General features: G+C 39.6%; 1 protein-coding gene and 1 long non-coding RNA gene across 2 annotated transcripts in view; one reads left to right on the top strand and one right to left on the bottom strand.

Moving 5' to 3' along the window:
• Positions 1-17,849, bottom strand: part of LOC144084664 (inactive pancreatic lipase-related protein 1-like) — a 29,399-nt gene extending 11,550 nt beyond the window's left edge. Inside the window, exons 1-9 of the mRNA XM_077613294.1 lie at positions 17,839-17,849; positions 17,695-17,749; positions 17,191-17,342; positions 16,970-17,089; positions 13,287-13,421; positions 13,101-13,209; positions 9,404-9,523; positions 5,634-5,750; positions 1,547-1,665 (exon numbers count right to left, since the gene is read on the bottom strand). Coding sequence (XP_077469420.1) covers positions 1,547-1,665; positions 5,634-5,750; positions 9,404-9,523; positions 13,101-13,209; positions 13,287-13,421; positions 16,970-17,089; positions 17,191-17,342; positions 17,695-17,749 — 927 coding nt within the window. The 5' untranslated portion in view covers positions 17,839-17,849. The remainder of the gene's footprint in view (positions 1-1,546; positions 1,666-5,633; positions 5,751-9,403; positions 9,524-13,100; positions 13,210-13,286; positions 13,422-16,969; positions 17,090-17,190; positions 17,343-17,694; positions 17,750-17,838) is intronic.
• Positions 234-895, top strand: LOC144084665 (uncharacterized). The gene is made up of 2 exons (XR_013303869.1): positions 234-626; positions 696-895. It is a non-coding gene; the product is annotated as an uncharacterized LOC144084665 (long non-coding RNA).
• Positions 17,850-18,658: the final 809 nt, after the last annotated feature.

Below are 18,658 nucleotides of genomic sequence, written 5' to 3' on the forward strand. Positions count from 1 at the left end.
TTGTTCACAGCCGTATCGGTGTCACATTGCCAGAACAGGTGGTGGCTCCATAAACACCCTGCGATGGATATACCACCCTTCCACTCTTCTCCAATTATTTCTCGTAGCTCTGAGACACTTTTTACACTGATAGCCCAAATTACACAAGTAAAAGTACAGCATAGAGCAGGGGTGGGCAATTATTTTTTTAGGGGGCCACAGGAGAAACAGAAAATATTGTGGAGGGCCGGACCAAAACACGTCAAGACGTCCCGTGCATTCACCGCGTTGCTGCAAGCTCCTCCGTAATCTTGAAGTCCGTTATCCCTCGGACGAATATGAGTAACTGGGCTGTGTCTCTGACATCACAGCTCTCATCCAAAGCCAAGGAGAAAAAGTCAAAACTTGCCACTTTATGTTGCAGCTGAAGCTCCACGGTTCACCTTTTTAGCGATTTTGTGTGCTATCACAAAGCTTGTCTCGGTTGCTGCACCGGTCAGGCACAGGGCCAGACTGGGGGGTGGTTCAATCACAGGTCCAGCGCCCGATGGCTCAAGCAGTGCCAGGTTTGGCTCATCAGTCAGCAAGGAGTATTTAAAGCCCACCAGAGCATGACCATGTCGCTGGATCCTCTTAATCAGTTTACTGTTAAGTACCTTCTCGCGCGATCTCTTTGTTTGCCTCGCCTGATCTCCGACCTCTTGTTTTGTTCCCAGGACCCTCCTCACGCTCATGCTCACGTCCACAGACCACGATCACGATCTTGACCACACATCTTGTACCTTTACTCTGGACCTCTCTACGGACCCCTCGGCTACCGACCTCCATGCTACGTCAAATGACTCGTCTACACTGCTCCCTTTGTACCTTCGTCGGCCTCTGGAACATTCTCAATAAATAGAAAGTTCCACATCAAGCCAGTGTGCATTTGCCTGCTTCGGGTCCCCCACCCATGATCGTAACAGTAACCCTGGATCAGTGACACTTGGTGAAAGAAAAGAAAAAATCCGCTTTTGTAGCTGAGCTAGCAAAGCACCCGATTTCCAAGCCCTTTCAGCATCTGATATTTTTTTGTATTTCTCCGCATGTTAACTCTGGTAATGCCGATTCAAATTGTAATCCGTAAACATAGCGATCTGGTCGCTTAAAACTAAACACACAAGTTTACCACTAATTTCAGTAAATAAATACTTGGTGGTCCATATTGTGTTAAAAACCCTGCATTCAGCATCCATCTTTCTTTTCTTAGAATCACCTGGCATATTGGAGGGCTTAAATTTCCGTATTGCGTCATTATGCACGTGAAGATAACAATGACTTCAAAATAAAAAGCAATGCCAGTTTAGTCCATTTGTGAGGTAAAAATAGAAATTACGTTTAGTTTATAATTTCCAATCAACCTTACGTGGACCGGTCTGAACCAACCAAAGGGGCATGGAAGTCATTCAGTAAGCTTTTGCACCTTCAAACCTATCTATAAATATCAGAAAATTATTTTTTTCTGGTTTAGTGTTTTTTAAGTTGGTACTGTTCATGGCAATGTATCAGTTTATAGAAATATACTTACAGCTTCAAAGCTGCTTGCATCAGTACAAGGGAATCCTACAAAGCCTCGAGATTTAACCATACTCTCCTGGTAGTACTGGTAGGCTCGGTTGTGATTGCAGGGATCAAAATCTTTTGTACCTGACAGAGAAGAGGATACATTTGAAGATCACTGTGAACAAAGAATAAGTGGGGAGACGTATGTACTTCATGTCATTACTCAGGGTAATGTCTTATCTCATAAGCTGTCACACAAGGGTTATGATGAAGATTGCAGAATTCAGCTATTTCTAACTCAAAAAGCTTGATGAACAAACCTAATTTTAAAATTATGTTAAAATCATGGCAGTAGGTTCTCGAAAAAAAACTTTAATACATTAAGCGAAGTAGAAGGTGTGTATAATTTCAAACTCTTTAACCTCCTATGACCTGGCCTCCACATGTGTGGACATCACATTTTTGGTTGTGAAAGACTATAATGTTAAATTTTGGACTACAAGGGCCTGGCATCCACTTATGATGTAGACATATTTTTTCTCAGAAATGACAAAGATAATTCTTTGTTTTTACACTCATCAGGTCCCAATTAGCCTAAATATTCTCTCTCTCATTTCCTGAACCGATTTATCCTCACTAGTGTCGTGGCTAGCCCATCGCAAGGCACAAGGAGACAGACAACCATTCACGGGCACACTCCCACCTAGGGGCAATCTAGCATGTCCAATCAGCCTACCATGCATGTTTTTGGTATGAGGGAGGAAACCAGAGTAGCCAGAGGAAACCCACGCAGGCCCGGGGAGAACATGAAAACTCCACACAGGAGGACTGACCTGGACTTGAACCCAGGCCACCAAGCTGTGAGGCCGACGCGCTAACCACTCGTTCCACCTGGCCGATGAGTAACTACCTCTTTTTTTAAATCATGCAAAGGAGTCGTCACTTTTAATGCTTCCTTCTGTTTCCATTTTGTAGAAATGTTAGATGGTTACGGCCGTATTGCCTCCCAATATCAGTCATGGATGGATAACAAGGCCTACCTCTTGACTTTTTTCGCATGAGTAATCTATAATCCTTATAAAGCATGATTTATGGGGGTGTGAGTGTGTGTGTATGTTAAGATTCTCTCGCTATCTTTGTCCAAACTGTGCAATGTAGAGAGGTGAAATTTATGGTGGCCAGAAATGGCTGTTGGATCCTAAGTGATTGCATTTCTTCACCTTCTCTTAGTGTGTAAATTCAACTTTTTTTGTTAAAGCTGAAAGCAGAGTTTATGTATGAATTGTTGTTTTTACATGATGTGCCCTAAACGCACCGCGTGGCTGATTGGTCCGCCAGCGAGTTTCTAGGTGCTCCCCGGAACACTTTTTTTTCTGTTGTGACGTGAGTTAAAAACATCCACCCATCCATCAATCACGCTTTATCTATTCTCTAATCCTTATAAAGCGTGATGTAAGGATGGATGTGTGTGTGTGTGTGTGTGTGTGTGCACCTGCTGGTGGAAATTCTCCCCAAAATGACATTTGTAAATGATGTGGAAAGGCGTCTTGGGTCAGCGCGTCCAGCACCATCGTGTCTCGCCGAGTCTTTCCGTCACGAAAGTTAAAAAAAAGTGTTTCGGGGAGCAGGAATAGATAAAGCGTGATTTATGGATGGGTGGATATTTTATGTTAACATTCTCACGCTACTTTTGTCCAAACCCTGCATCGAAGAGAGTTGACATTATGGAGGCCAGAAACGGCTGTCGGATCCAAACCGTGCATCGTAAAGAGTTGATTTTTTTTATTGTGGCCAGAAACGCCTCTCGTATCCTAATAGACGAGTGATTGAATTTTTTTACCTTCTCTAACTGTGTAAACTCAAGCTTTGAGCATAAGCATTATCGATGAGTATGCCTGACCTGAAATATGTTAGCTTGCTGCTCTCTTGAGCTATTGAAGATATTGGGTGCTAATAATAGTAATAAATAATCCAAAAGATATTCCTTAAACAGAAGGTAACTACCTATCTTTTCTGTAAATGTGGTGCCAATACATCAAATTGCTTGGGAGCTATTGAAGATACTATTGGGTGCTAATAACAGTAATAAATTAATCATTAATAAATGGAATGTGGTATTGAAAAACAAAAAGGTGGTCCTTTAACAGAAGGTAAATACCTATCTTTTCTGTAAATTTGGTGCCAATGCATCAAATTGCTTGGGAGCTATTGAAGATATAAGCTGCTAATAACAGTAATGAATTAATAATTAATACATAGAATGTGTTATTAAAAAACCAAAAGGTGTTCGTTAAACAGAAGATAATTACCTATCTTTTCTGTAAATTTGGTGTCAAAAAGTCAAATTGCTTGGGAGCTATTGAAGATATTAAGGCTAATTAAAATCAAATCAAAAGCCTTTATTGTCATCATACAGATCTGCGTATAACGAAATTAGTGGTGCTACTCCACAAAGTGCGTTTTCCCAGTAAAAAAAACATAAATAGGTAATAATAGTAATAAATTAATAATTAATAAATGGAATCTGTTATTGAAAAACTAAAAGATTTTTGTTCGACAGAAGGTAATTACCTATCTTTTCTGTAAATTTGGTGCCAATATGCCAAATGTCTTGGAAGCTATTGAAGATATTAGGTGCTAATAACAGTAATAATTTAATAATTAACAAATGGAGTCGGTTTTGAAAGACTAAAAGGTGTTCGTTAAACAGAAAGTAATTACCTATCTTTTCAGTAAATTTGTCTGTCAAATGGCTTGGGAGCTATTGAACAAAACAGGTGCTAATAACAATAACAAATTAATCTATAATCCTTATAAAACATGATTTACGGGTGTGTGAGTGTGTGTTTGTGTGTGTGTATGTGTATGTTAAGATTATTTCGCTACATTTGTCCAAACCGTGCAATGTAGAGAGTTGAAAGCCTGTTGGCCAGAAACGGCTGTCCTAATGATTGAATTTCTTCACGTTCTCTAAGTATGTAAACTCTATCTTTTATTTGTTAAACAACCATTATTCAAAAGAGATTTTTTTTAATAGCGCAACAATTGTCTTTTAGTTCTAAACAGGCTTGTTTGCTAAATAAAGCTTTAACCACCCTTGAAAAACAAAAAAGACAGCTAATTGGAGGCCAGTGTAGTGGAGGGAGATTGTCAAGCAGGACACAAAGCTATTGCGACAATTTCAAAATAAAATAAGGGATGCAGGAAAGGTTTTGAAGTTTTGTACAATTTTGAAACTTGGATCTTGTTTTCGTATGTTGGAACAGTATTTTGCATTTCAAAGGGTTTCGTAACCGGAAATTTTCAAACAGTTCTACTTCCGAAATTTTCAGGTTACAAAACCCTTTGATATGCAAAACAATGTTGTAACATCCGAAATGTACAACATTTCCTGTATATGTTATTTTACTCTGATTTTATTTCATTTTGAAAATGTCGTGGTAGCGTTGCGTCCTGCCTTGACAATCTCCCTCCACTAAGCTGGCCTCTCATTGGCTGTCTCCAAACAACGTCTTTTTTTCCCCAAGTGTGGTTAAAGCAACTTCTTTCTCTATTTAAAATTAGTGATGCAATAGAAATGAAGAGCGAGCCCTGATATTGCAAGACAATACGGCCGTAACCGATTTAATATTGCCATGATATTCAAGAAGAAGGAAGCATTAAAAGCGACAACTCCTTGGCATAATTTAAAAAGGAGGTCGTCACTGAACAACGAGATGGAGAGACTTTTTCTGCTTTGCATAGGGAAGGAAGAATTTCCAGGACATACAGTGACGGATTTCATTATTTCAGAAAAAGCCACTAGATAATGCTAAGTTGTTTTGATTTCATAATTTAAAGTTGTTTTAATGTGTGTTTATGCGGTTGTCCGTCTTCTTGTGTGCCGTGCGATTGGCTGGCCACCAATTCAGGGTGACCCCTGCCTAATGCCCATAGTTTGCTGGTATAGGCTCCAGCACACCCCGCGACCCTTGTGAGGAGAAGCTGTTCAGAAAAAGAATTAATGAATGAATAAGGAAGAGGTGGTTTGGTGGGCCTTTATGATGGATGGATGGATGAATATTTTCCTTCATTCAAAATTGTACTGTGTTTCGAACGTCAGTTTATCTTACCTTGCCAGATAGCATCCAGGTCTGTTGGGTGGCCTTTGTTAGCTTTACAACCAGGCATCTGCTCTCCTCCATTGGGATAGAAGTCAATGTGGCCAATGGCGTCGGACATCCCAAAACCTACACGTTTGAAAACAATCATGACATCAAGAAGAACTGGATTAATTGTCTGTTACATCTCGAGAACCCACACTAACAACTACAAAGCTGTTTCTGATTGTATGCTAATACTTTTATGGATGGCATTGATCTCAAATAAGAAAAAATATCAAGGAAAACATTTCCACATCTAGTTAAGTATGTTTATTTACAAAAGAAGTCACAAAAAAATCTTTACACAATTTCCTTTTGGTTCAGGTTCTGTTGCTTGATGCCTGATGGCTGACTATGAGGAGAGATCCTATTTCTACAAAACTAGCATCACTGCATTAGGCTCCTTGTAAAATCTAAAATAGGATTTAAGTATCTTGAAATCCACCATCTTGGATAAAAAAATGCTGATCAGCAGCTTGCCTCTGGGGTGGACCTGCTGCACATGGGATGATAGAGGTACAGTCCCTTTTGGGTGACTGCCTCATGACGGTTTAGTGAATGTGCCTACGCCATATTCACCTGGCATGCCTGAGTTGGGCTTTGAGGCTTACGTGGTCTCCCAGGACCAGAGAGCTAGGGACTGAGTCCCATGGGGCGGCTGTTGGGCACTTTTCCGACCAGCAGCTCAGTTACTGGGCTGTTCGAATCTTGTACCCCTGGGTGGTCTCTATCTTGACCCGCAGAGGCACCGGCCCCCTCTGTCCAATCAAGTCAGGATGACTGTTGTCACGGACCATGTGAAGGCTGTGGATCTGTATGGGGTTTTGTCATCTCTCCTGGCCATCAAGCTTGTGGATCTTTGGAGTTTTATTCACCTTACTTCTTTGTACCGAAGAAGACACTTTTTGGCCAATCTTCGACTTGAAGGGCCTCGGTTGCTTTCTGAAAGTTTTACCATTTCGCACTTTGACAATTGAATTGAATTAAATTGAATGCTTTCAGTATATTATACAAGTATAGCTAGATTTAAAGCTTAAAGTTTAAATAATCAATAAATAATAACAATAAATATCTTTTTTGGGAACCATTCAGCTGGTCACACACACGGGACTAGCTGTTACAATACGCAGCAGAAGGAGCAACACCTCGGTGCCGCCGGAGTTTCGGAGCTGGACAAAAGTGCCGGAAGAAAAGGCAACGCTTCTGACCAACCATTCCATCGTGGGATAAGATGGAAGAGCTGTCGGTGCTTACCAGCAACGGAGTCAAGGAGTTCTGCCCAGCTGCTGTTTTCTTCAGCTCCAGACTACTGAGGAACTGTGCGGATAAGCTTGGAAGAGTGACTCTGCATATTCTCTACCTCGGTCACAGTCTGCAGAAGTTCCCCATCTCGTGGAAGACTTCCTGTGTGTGGTTCCAGTTTTTGTCCAACTTTACATCTTTTTGAGTCTATACATTTTTGCTACCGAAACTCGTAGCTCATTTTGTGTTTTTGCTGCTTTTCTGTCTTAATGATTTGGTGATTCTTAATGATCACATTGACTTTGATTTGCTTTGTTCTTTGTGCTTTTTGCTTTTGCTTTGTTGTTCTGCGGCCTTTGACTGTACTGTCTAACTTATAACTATGCCTTTTCTTGCTACTGTCACAATGACATTTCCCGAATACGGGATGGATGAAGTTATCCAATCCAATACAATAAATATATAAGTAGTCAACATAGATAAGTAGTCAACATAGATAGGTAGTCAACATAGATAAGTAGTCAACATAGATAAGTAGTCAACATAGATAAATAGTCAACATAGATAAGTAGTCAACATAGATAAGTAGTCAACATAGATAAGTAGGTGAAGAAATATTGTTGAGTGTGATGACGGCTTGGCTGTTACGGTCCTGTAGCGCCTGCCAGATGGCAGCGGGTTAAGAGGTGGAAGCTGGGATGTGTACTGTCTTTTATTATGCTCTTTGCCCTTCCGAGGCACCGGGATTCGTAGATGGTGGACAGTTGAGGAAGGGGCAGGTGATGATCTTTTGGGCTGTTTTGATCACCCTGTGCAGGTTGGTGTTTAGGTGGTCCTTCCTGAGAACTGGAAGAGCTGCCAACCTCCATCAACCCCATTTCAGGAGTACCCTTGTCCCATTTCCTGAGTATTTCTGGAGTGAATACTCCTCAGCATGTGTTTCGTCGGCTTTGCTTTCTAGAAGCTCCACTGGCAGTCAGGGTGCTCTGCTTTTGGACGTGAACTGGTCTCAAGGATCTTGATTCACGAAGGGTTGTGCCAACCCCCCTTTGAAGCACTGGACACAACTGAACTTAACCGGGTGGCCCGTAAAGCGGTGTTCACTTGCTTTTACCTCTGCTAATTGTTGGTATTGCCCTCTGACTGCTGAGGGCAGAGACAGACCGGAGCTGTTGTGTTCGGTCCGGGCTCTGTGGGCTAACATAGACTGTCAGGTCCAGGGCCAGACAGGTCGGTGGTTGCTCCTGTCACCCAATCACAAGTCCAGCAGCTGATGGGTTAAGCGAAGGCAGGTGCGGCATATCAGACATCAAGGACTATTTAAGACAAACAGAACATGACCACGTTGCTGGATCGTTTTTATTAGTTCACCTTCTTCCGATACCTCCTAGTTTGCTTCACCTGATCTCCGACCTCTTGTTTTGATCCAAGGACCTTGACCACGCTCACGAGCATGGACCACGATCTCGACCAAGCATCTTGTACCTTTGCTTTGGACCCCTCTATGGCCCTCTCAGCTATCGACCTCCACACTACGCAAAACGATGCCACTACGCTTCTCCCCTCGTACCTTCGCGTGGCCCTACCCAACAGACACTCAAAATAAGCAGAAAACTCCACATCCGGCTTGTGTGCTTTGCCTGCTTCAGGGCCTTCCACCCATGATCGTACCAGACTCAATTTGCTGGTTTTTGCAGGTCTTTCTGACTTTGTCTGCTGTACGTCTCACGGTAGATGCTCTACCCCATGTGTCTCAAACCGATTCCGCCGAGGGCCTCAGTGGGTCCTGGTTTTTGTTCCAACCGATCCAGTGCCGACATTTTAACCAATCAGGTGTCTTCTAAAATAAGTAGCACCTGGCTGCAATCAACTGATTAACTGATTACACTTGCAAAAGGCATCCTCTTGTTGAGTTGGAATGAAAACCAGCACCCACTGCGGCCCTTTGAGGACCGGTTTGAGACCACTGCTCTACCCTATCTAAACAGCACCTCTCCTACTGGACTGTGGATACTACTAATTGTCAGTTCTGTTGGGTGTCTGGGTGCCAGAGGCTCCCTGGTGATGTTTTTGTTTCATAATCTTCGTGACTTCGCAGATATTGGTCATTCAGTGCTTACAGCACCACCTCTGGCGGTCAGAAGGGATTTAATAAAACAAAGGTTATGTATGTGACTATGGTTCTTTGAATCCTAGATGACCTCCAGAAGTTCTGTCCCTCGGATTCCTCGTGCTCATGCAAGAAGTTCTGTAGGGACTGGAGCTGTTTGCACCGGAACGTATAGCCTTCCGGGGGTCAACTTGGAGTCATATGTGCCTTTGTTGGTATTGGTACTCACAATGCGCATGCACAAAGGGATCATTCTGTGCTTACAGTATTTACCCATTAATTCGAAGGTTTTTTAGAATGGAATGTGTATTGTACACATTTTCTTTCAGCATGCTATATATTTTTCATTCACTTCCCTTTGAATCTTTTCACATAAAAAAGTAGCTACCAAGTTTTGAGTTAAAAGGCTTTCCATCAGTGTGGATGACATCAACAAAAGTGGCATCAGATGTATCCAAGCGCACTGCTGTATTTGTGCCATGGAAATAAGGCTCCACTGGGTCGAGTCCTGTAAAATGACAGAGAAAAAGGGTCAAGAAGGAGTGGTCAGTTTTGGACTGTCTTCTAATATCGTCATATATCTACCTACAAAATTAATTGGTTACAGAACTTGTTTCGTAACTTTGATTTTTCGTAAGTAGAGCATTTCTTTATATGTAAAATCTCTATTTTGTTCCACGGTCGTCAAAAAAGCTCCCAACTCTTGACAGAACTATATTCAAATTCGTGAAAATCAAGGACACAAAAGGGTTGCTTCTAAAGCCAAGAAAAACAAATTACCATCTCCCACATAAGGCTGGTGCCACCGTTTTCAGATTTTGACATGTCATTGCACCACGTCCACCCAACGCTGGACCTCCTCAGGTCCAAATATCTTGAAAACCAAACCTGAAACTTTCGTATTTGGAGGTGTTCGTAAATGGAGGTACCACTGTTTGTTCTTTACACAACTGGAGTGAGTGTATTCATCCAAGGGAAAAGCAAATCAACACATTCTGATTTTGAGTCAGTTTACACAAACGGTACATGCCAAACGAGATTCATTCATCTTGCATTCTCGTAAGGGTTGTGGAGGTTGCTGTAGCCGAACCCAGCTGACTTTCGGTGAAAGGCAGACTACACTCTAGACTGGTCGCCAGTCAGTCGCAGAGCACACAGAGAGGTAAACGACTATCCGCACTCACATTCATACTACAACCAGTGGGAATCGGGCCAACGCCTGCCTGCACAGAGGTCAGGCCAGTGAACCTTTATACCATGAGGCGGTGGCAAACGACATATGGCCAATATTACACCTGCTATTGTTTCTCTTCTTAACTCAAAATAATCATAACTATGTAATTAAACTAGACCAAACATTGATACATGCACAGTGGTACCACTTCTTACAAATGCTTCTATATATGTAATCTTTAAGTTGCATGACGCTTTGATATGCAAGTTACTGTTCCAAGATATGAAAAGCTGTCCAACTTATGGAGGATCAAGTGGGGTATAAGCAGATACACCACAAAGAAAGCCAATTCTTCACACTTGATGAAGGTCTTATCCAACCAGTCTGTCCTGGCGGACAATTCCACTCCAAAATGCCTCTTCATATTCTAGTTCAGGCCTTCATCGGCTCTGGTAGGGACCCATCGGGTAATGTGGCGTTGGGAATAAAGGTGCAACATTGATCTCCAAACATTGCACACAGGCTCCCTTGCTCCGCCAGAAGCATACCAACCGCTTTGCGGTCCTGAAAAGCCATGAGACAGGTGGCCGCCAGCTATTCCTTCATTGCTACAAATCCCTGCTCTGTATAATTTCGAAGTTTTTTGACATTGTAATGGATGTCGTTTATCCTATCCATATTTTATCTGGAGTAACCCAAAGAAAAATAAACTCCCAACCTGCTGCAATTTGTTCAGCCAACCAAAACTCATCTAGTACGCCTCTTGGGATGCAAATTGCATCAATGTAAGTCGGAACGCCATCCCTTGATGAGGCTCAACGCCGTCGAGAGAGGACAACTGCTGCACCAAAATTCTGAGCCGCCAATCGTATCTCCTCGACTGTAGATGTAAAAACAGATACTGGAAAGAGCAGTGAAACCAAAGCACATGGCCCTGCTTCTTTTTGACAGGAGTTATATAATTTATTTGCACCACATCACCACTGTAGGTCAGAATGTGGAATCAGTGGCACAGTTTGTCTTGGAACATGGGAACACCATGTCTCATTTACTGCACCCAGATTCAGACCCTGCCCTGTAAGGTTCAAAACAGGTAAAGTTAGCAAAGCCATTTTCAGTGGAAAAAAATTGGCTTGTCGTTTCTGATGTCGTATTTCATCAATTTTCCCCTCATTATTTTATTGTAATAAATAGCCAGACTGATTTCCCCCATATGCAAATTAACCACTTCTCACCAGTGAACATGTTATATTTACATTAGTTAACATTCAGAAACAAATGAATAAATGTATATTTCTTAATAGAATTGAACCAACACTCCCCATGTTCGGATTAATATTTTAACCCTCGCTATATAACTGCGCCCTTACAGCAATTAAACCACGTAAGTTTAAAATGCATACTAATCAAGGGCTCCAAATTCACTCAATAATAAGCATCGTGCTACACATGAAACCAGTTGTTTGCAATAAAAATACCCAACTTCAGTAGCATTTTGAAAGAATTTAACTTTACATTGTCTTTGTAGTTTGTTTATCATCTCCTACAAACCTTTCTTAATCAATGTTTTTCCATTAGTTAAAAAGAAAAATCGAGTTAAATTTCTATCAATTATCCACTTCAACATCAAAAAATGAAAACAATTACAAAAACAATTTACAGTTAATTTCAGACATTCATTGCCAGGCCAATTTAGTTACATGCATATCTAATCAATTTGGATAAATGTAAAAGTGTTAACAAAAGCAAACTGAAAATTAGGACATTAATCATTTTTATAAGTTGGTAGCTTTTTTGAGGACCGCATTTATAGACAGAATTAGAGAATTTACATATAAAGTACTGCTCTACTTACAACAAATCCATGTTACGAAAAAGTTCTGGAATAAATTCATTTTGTAAGTAGAGTTACCGGTGTATGTACCGTATTTTCTCGCATATTAGCCGCCTGCGCTTATAAGCCTTCTCGTAAAATTGCCTTAAAATCATTTAATTTTACAATTTCTCTTGTATAAGACACCCCATGATTCACAATTTTCACCTCCATATTCATGGTTTTAATAGAGATTACTAATGTTGCTTTGAAGGCAAAATCTTAAGAAAAATCATAGCATGTGGTATTTCTGAGATACTGTATGAATCGAAAGGCTAGTGTGCTGGATTGCACATTATTAGAGTCAATATCATAAGGAAGTTAATATGCCTGTCTTTGTAAATGCAAAATATCAAATTATTCCATTTAAAAAAAAAGAAATAAATCTATATTGATGAGAACCTAATGCTTTTAATGACAGAAATTACAAATTTCTTACCAGAAGTTTAAGATGTTGTGGCGGCCAAATTGCTTCTAATGTAGAAATATCTCGATTCTTTCGATGGTTCATATTATTGCAATACTTGTCACTTTCGAACAAGAAATAAATAGAAAAAAATCAAATAAAAATTTTGTTTTATTTCATAATTAAAAATGTGCAATCATGCAGCTAAACCCTCAAAATCATTGCCTGCACGTAGATGAATTCAAAAAGGAAGTCACGTGAGGAGTGCTGACATGGTAAACACTACAAACACATCTATCAAGGCTACTAGCGTCTGGCCAGTCAGAGCACGTTTAACTAGGGTAAGATGGCGGCGCCCTGAGCGAGCAATGGCAGGCACTAGTGACTTTTTTCACGTTTTATGCTAGATAGGTTTTTTTTCCTGAATTTCATTCAAAGACGTCAAAATACATTTTGTTTAGCGTTTTATCTGTTTATCTTTTCTCTATTTTGAAATAAATGACCGTATCGGCCACATTGTCTTGCGTTATGGTGTTTCCCCATTCAGTAGTCATCATTTTTTTAGCGACAAATACAGGGTATATGCGAGAAAATACAATAAGTTCAAATTTCGAGAAGTACTGGAGTTTTACCTGTGATGCGTGCAAGGCCAGTGAATTTACTGCCAATTTCGCCAGCAACATGAGCACCAAGACTATGACCGATAATGTGAAATTTTTCTGACATCTGATTGTAATTGTCCTGGGGAAGGAAATTTAAGTTAAGCATACTTAATTACAAACAATTAATATCATAATAGCATAAAAGGTTTTACGTACCATCAGAAAAGTCATCATGGAAGCTACCTGTGCAGCCAGCACTCTGCCATTATTGGCTGCCTGGGCATAGTGAGTCCTCACACCATTCTTCCACTCCACTGAGATACAGTTCACATTCTCGAATTTTATCATAACCTGGGTACAGTCATGCAAATGTTATTTTTTTAATAAAAAGTAAACAAGAGATTTGAAGAACAAATGTTTGATAAAGTATGGGGACTTTTCAAGGCTAACAATAATAAGGGAGACGAATTTGAAAAGCCCACAATGAGCAGGACAGAAGGGCAAAGTATAAACTGAAAAATACTGTAATTGGTCTAGATAGCGCAGCCTTTCTCAGGGGTGTACACCGGTATTTCTGTGCCCCATTACATGCTACATGGATTATTTTACAGACAGTATGCTACTCTCATGTCCAAAGACGGTGTCTCATCCTCTTTAAATTTCAAATGTGAGATGTGGAGGTAATTAATTCCTTATCCATAGCAAATGGTAAATGGGTTTACCACAAGTATGGAGCTTTTCTACGATCAAGACAATGAAAGGGCTTTGACACTTTGCTCTTATACACGTTCTGATGGCACAGCATCAGGAGCAATGTGGGGTTTAGGGCCTTAATCGTGGTAACCAAGACAGACGAGTCAAACCATCAACTTTTAGAATTGGAGACAACCACTGAGCCATAAAGACCGAAAGTGTTCCTCAATTTCATTTGCGCTGCTTTTCTGCTTCATTGACCCTTAGAACATATCAAATTACATATGAAAATTTTATTTTGCATACTAAACAGGAGACCCATTTTATATATGTATTAGTGGTGCGCCGTCAGGGTGTTCAAGGCCTTCTCTGCTGGCCTAAGAAATATCTGAATCACAGACTGATGTTAATTATATTTTGTCCATGAATACTTATTAAATAATTCCAAATGGTCTGTTAGCTTCCTTTCATTGCTTTCCCCCTGGTTGCACTGCTTCCAGATGTGTGTTTTCATATTGAAGCATTTAACCAATCACATTTCAGCGATTATTTGTTGCCAGGGTCCGAAATCTGCCTCAAGGCCTTCACAATGAGTTCTGCAGGCTCTGCTGCATTAAACAAGCGTCGATAAGACTGTTGCTTTAACCAATCAGAATTTGATTTGGTGACACAAAGGCCTTCTCGCAGACGTAGAGATACGTCATCGCTTTCACCAACTATGATTGGTTAGTGATAGAGTGGACTAGCCAGAGCCATAAAATAGTTTTTGAGGGTTGGATTGATTCCGTCAGCGATAGAAAAGAAGGAGGAAAGAAAGGAGGATGGATATTGTGAACAGGTAAAAATGATTTTTGGTGAGTAAAATATGACTACATTCCTAATTAATATTTCAATTGTATGAGGTTATTATTGATGATTTTTATGTGTCGCAGCTGTAGCTGCAGTAGAGGTTTTATAGCCATAAAATAGTTTTTGAGGGTTGGATTGATTCCGTCAGCTGAAGGCGTCGCTAGGAAATTCACGGACCGCCACTGATATGTATTTATGTGTGTGTGTGTATATATATATATATATATATATATATATATATATATATATATCAGTGGCGTTCCGTGCATTTTATCGTAGCGCCTTCAACGAATCAATCCAACCCTCAAAAACTATTTTATGGCTATAAAACCTCTACTGCAGCTACAGCTGCGACACATAAAAAATAATCAATAAATCAATGCACAAAAATGGGGTAAAATCCACTTCCTAGCAGCATTTAATGATTAAATACAAATACTGGTGCTTTTTAGACATTAAAACCAGGCCAGGGGGTTGATTTTCCCGGGAAAAGACAGCGATTAACGTCAATGTCGTACGGGCAAACATTGCCCGAAAATAGGGTAAATTCCGTCCGAAAACAGCATTTATTGATTAAATACAAATACTGGAGCTTTTTAGACATCAGAACCGGGCCCGGAGTATCATTTCCCAGGGAAAACGACAGCGATGAACGTCGATACGTCCATATACATCCATACGCGAAACGTCAAAAAATGCACTAAAATGGGGTAAAATCCACTTCCTAGCAGCATTTATTGATTGAATACAAATACTGGAGCTTTTGAGACATTACAACCAGGCCAGGGGGGTGATTTCCCCGGGAAAAGACAGCGATGGACGTCAATGGCGAAACGGCAAAAATTGCACTAAAATGGGGTAAAATCCACTTCCTAGCAGCATTTAGTGATTAAATACGAACACTGCAGCTTTTCAGATATCAGAACCGGGCCCACAATTGAAATATTATTTAGGAATATAACCATATTTTACTCACCAAAAATCCTTTTTAACTGTACACAATATCTATCCTCCTTTCTTTCTTCCTTCTTTTCTATCGCCATAGAAGCTAATGATGAAAGTCGAGCCTGTCCTGTCATATTTCTGGCATAGTCCGTCTTGAAAATGGCTTTAAATCAACACAACAATATATTTGCTTGTGCAGATCACTCCAAATACATTTTGGTAGCTCTCTTGTAGTTAGCGCACTGAAAGTGGCGGACACACCCTTTTCCCGGCTGTAACAAGCTTGCTAGCTTCGGAGTTGACCGCCCTTTCTTAATGATGTCCAGTTTTTTTTCTGGAAATGTCCGTCTGGAAAATAGCTTTGTGAGCAAATCTGCAACCAAATCCTTTTGTTTTCCTCCGTCGGCCATTGTGGGTGGAGTTTGCGATCTCTGGCTGGCTCACTTTGGCTTTGGTCCGCCTACTAGCCAATCATAGTTGGTGAAAGCGATGACGTATCCCTATGCCTGCGAAATGGCCTTGGTGTCACCAAATCGAATTCTGATTGGTTAAAGCAACAGTCTTATCAACGCTTGTTTAATGCAGCAGAGCCTGGAGAACTGATTGTGAAGGCCTTGAGGCAGATTTCTGACCCTGGCAACAAATAATGGCTGAAATGTGATTAGTTAAATGCTTCAATATGAAAACACACATCTGGAAGCAGTGCAACCAGGGGGAAAAGCAATGAAAGGAAGCTATGTTTTGCATCGTTTATAAAATATAATAATATAATATATATATATATATATATATATATATATATATATATATATATATATATATATATATATATATATATATATATATATATATATATATATATATATAATCTTTCATAAACAATGCAAAACATAGATTTTCTATGCAAAAGATAGGAAGCCAAGTTGGCAGGTAATTTCACTTAAGGAAGTTATTTAGAAAACAAATTGAACAAGATCTACTTTTTTCATGCTTTTTTAAATTTTTGATCTTCTGTCTTTATTCAGGAATCTATGCATTATTTAAGCAAATTTGGCACTTTTCTTTGACTTCCACTGTTACACTGCTTTGCCTGTTGAGAAGCCTGATAAATTTTACTCTACTTTATTTAAAATTTTGAGAACCCCTCGCAACCCTTGTGAGGATAAGCGGTACGGAAATTGAATGACTGAATGAAAACAGGTTAAGTTGATTTGTTTTTAGTTGTATGTTTGCCTGCATAGTTGTTACATTGGAATGTACTCATGTGGGAAAGTAAATATGTACTGTAAATGTATGCTTTTTTCTCTCAGCAATGTGGCCTTGAATAAAAAATCATATTAAGTTGAACTGAATTTTAAGTCGCATGCAGCCAAATTAGAAACCCAATTGGATGACTTAAATATTTTTCAGACCTTGCACATCTTTTGTGGCCAGTCTTCATCTCCTTTCTGCAGATAACCAGGAATGATGATTCGAGTCTTTCTGAGGCCACCATAGTTTGATGCATGAATGTTTAAGTCGGGCTTGATCTCCTGTCGGGTCAAAAATACCATCTATTTTGTTAAATATGTGGAATCGTTTCAATCGTCAAAAGGTAAAAGATCCAAAAATTATGGGGGAATCTCCTGCTTGCCTGGTAATAACGGTTCCTCTGGGTGAAAAGCAGAAAGCGGGTCCCTAACCTTTCAGCAGACCAAGGTAGGACAGAGCTGGGTCTTTGGTTTGTTCCCCCCCATGGAGGAAGGTCATTAAAGCAACCAAGCTCACCTAGACAAACCTCAGCCGCTACAAACATGAATTACATACAATTACATAAGGGTCTTCAAGTGAAGATATCAAATAGGATTTCTACAAATGCTGAGCCTGGGCCAAAATCTTCGAGGTGGGGTAAATCTTGATCAGGAATTCAACCTATAGCAGTTGCAGGAAATTCAGATATGTATATCGATACATTACTATTCACCATTAAACCTTATTTATATTCCACCAATCACTCTACAACAACAATAACACCTATTTTTTAAAACAAAGTTTGCATGAATTAATAGAACTACACAAAAAATGACCTCATGAAAATAGAAAATGTCTCTACCAAACAAATTGCCTCAAGATGCCATCAAATCCAAAAATAACTTACCATGAGATGCACCAGCAATTAAGCAGAGCAGTCCTAAACACCATATTAGCGACATCTGTTAAAAATAAATTTATGGAAGATTGTTTTGATATTTCAAAGAAAAGAAATACAAAGAAGCAACGCATAATGATACACTTTTTTTACCGTAAAGTCAAGCAAGAAGATTGCAAAACAACAGTCTCATGTCTGGGGTGCTTTAAATAGTGCAGCCAGATGCATTAGTTCATGAACCAGTGGGAAACAGACAGATGGCACAACAGGAAAAATAAACTAAACCCATGTCAGATGTCATATTTCATGGTGTTCAAAAATGTTTTGGCCTTGACCCTTGGGTCACTCTATTATTGCTTTATAACTGCAGACAAATAAGTTAATCAAATGTCATACATGTGTTACTTTTGTAAAAAAAAAATCAGTGATTCCATATTTTATATATATATATATATATATATATATATATATATATATATATATATATGCTTTGTCTAGAAAAGTAACACTTATATTTCCCACATGTTCCTTCTCCTTTCTTTAAGTGTTTCCTGAAACCAGAATTATGCCATTTTAATTTAATTGTCTCATGTAATGATCACTGTTGTGTGTTTTTTTCTATACAAATATACAATATGAACTTAATGACTGGTGATTGCATCATTTTTTTTCAAAAGGGTTTTATCAATTGCAACACAGCTTTTTACACAGCTTGCCCACTGCCAGACTTGCTATCGCAACTTAGTATTACTGATTGTATAACACAGGTATACTGTTTACAGTCGAAAGTTCACAGAACACTACTGTGGAAAAATTATTCCCCAACTCAAACCATATATAAAAATGTCAGTGGTTTCTGAATAACAAGCCTTTGTGTCTTTGTCAATGGATAAAACAGTCAGTCATATTGCTAAGTCATATTTTCAATATGCAAATATGTGAATTCTGGAAGGATGTTGTGTTGTAAATTATC

This window comes from Stigmatopora argus, chromosome 11, assembly GCF_051989625.1.
Source record: "Stigmatopora argus isolate UIUO_Sarg chromosome 11, RoL_Sarg_1.0, whole genome shotgun sequence".
NCBI lineage: Eukaryota > Metazoa > Chordata > Actinopteri > Syngnathiformes > Syngnathidae > Stigmatopora > Stigmatopora argus.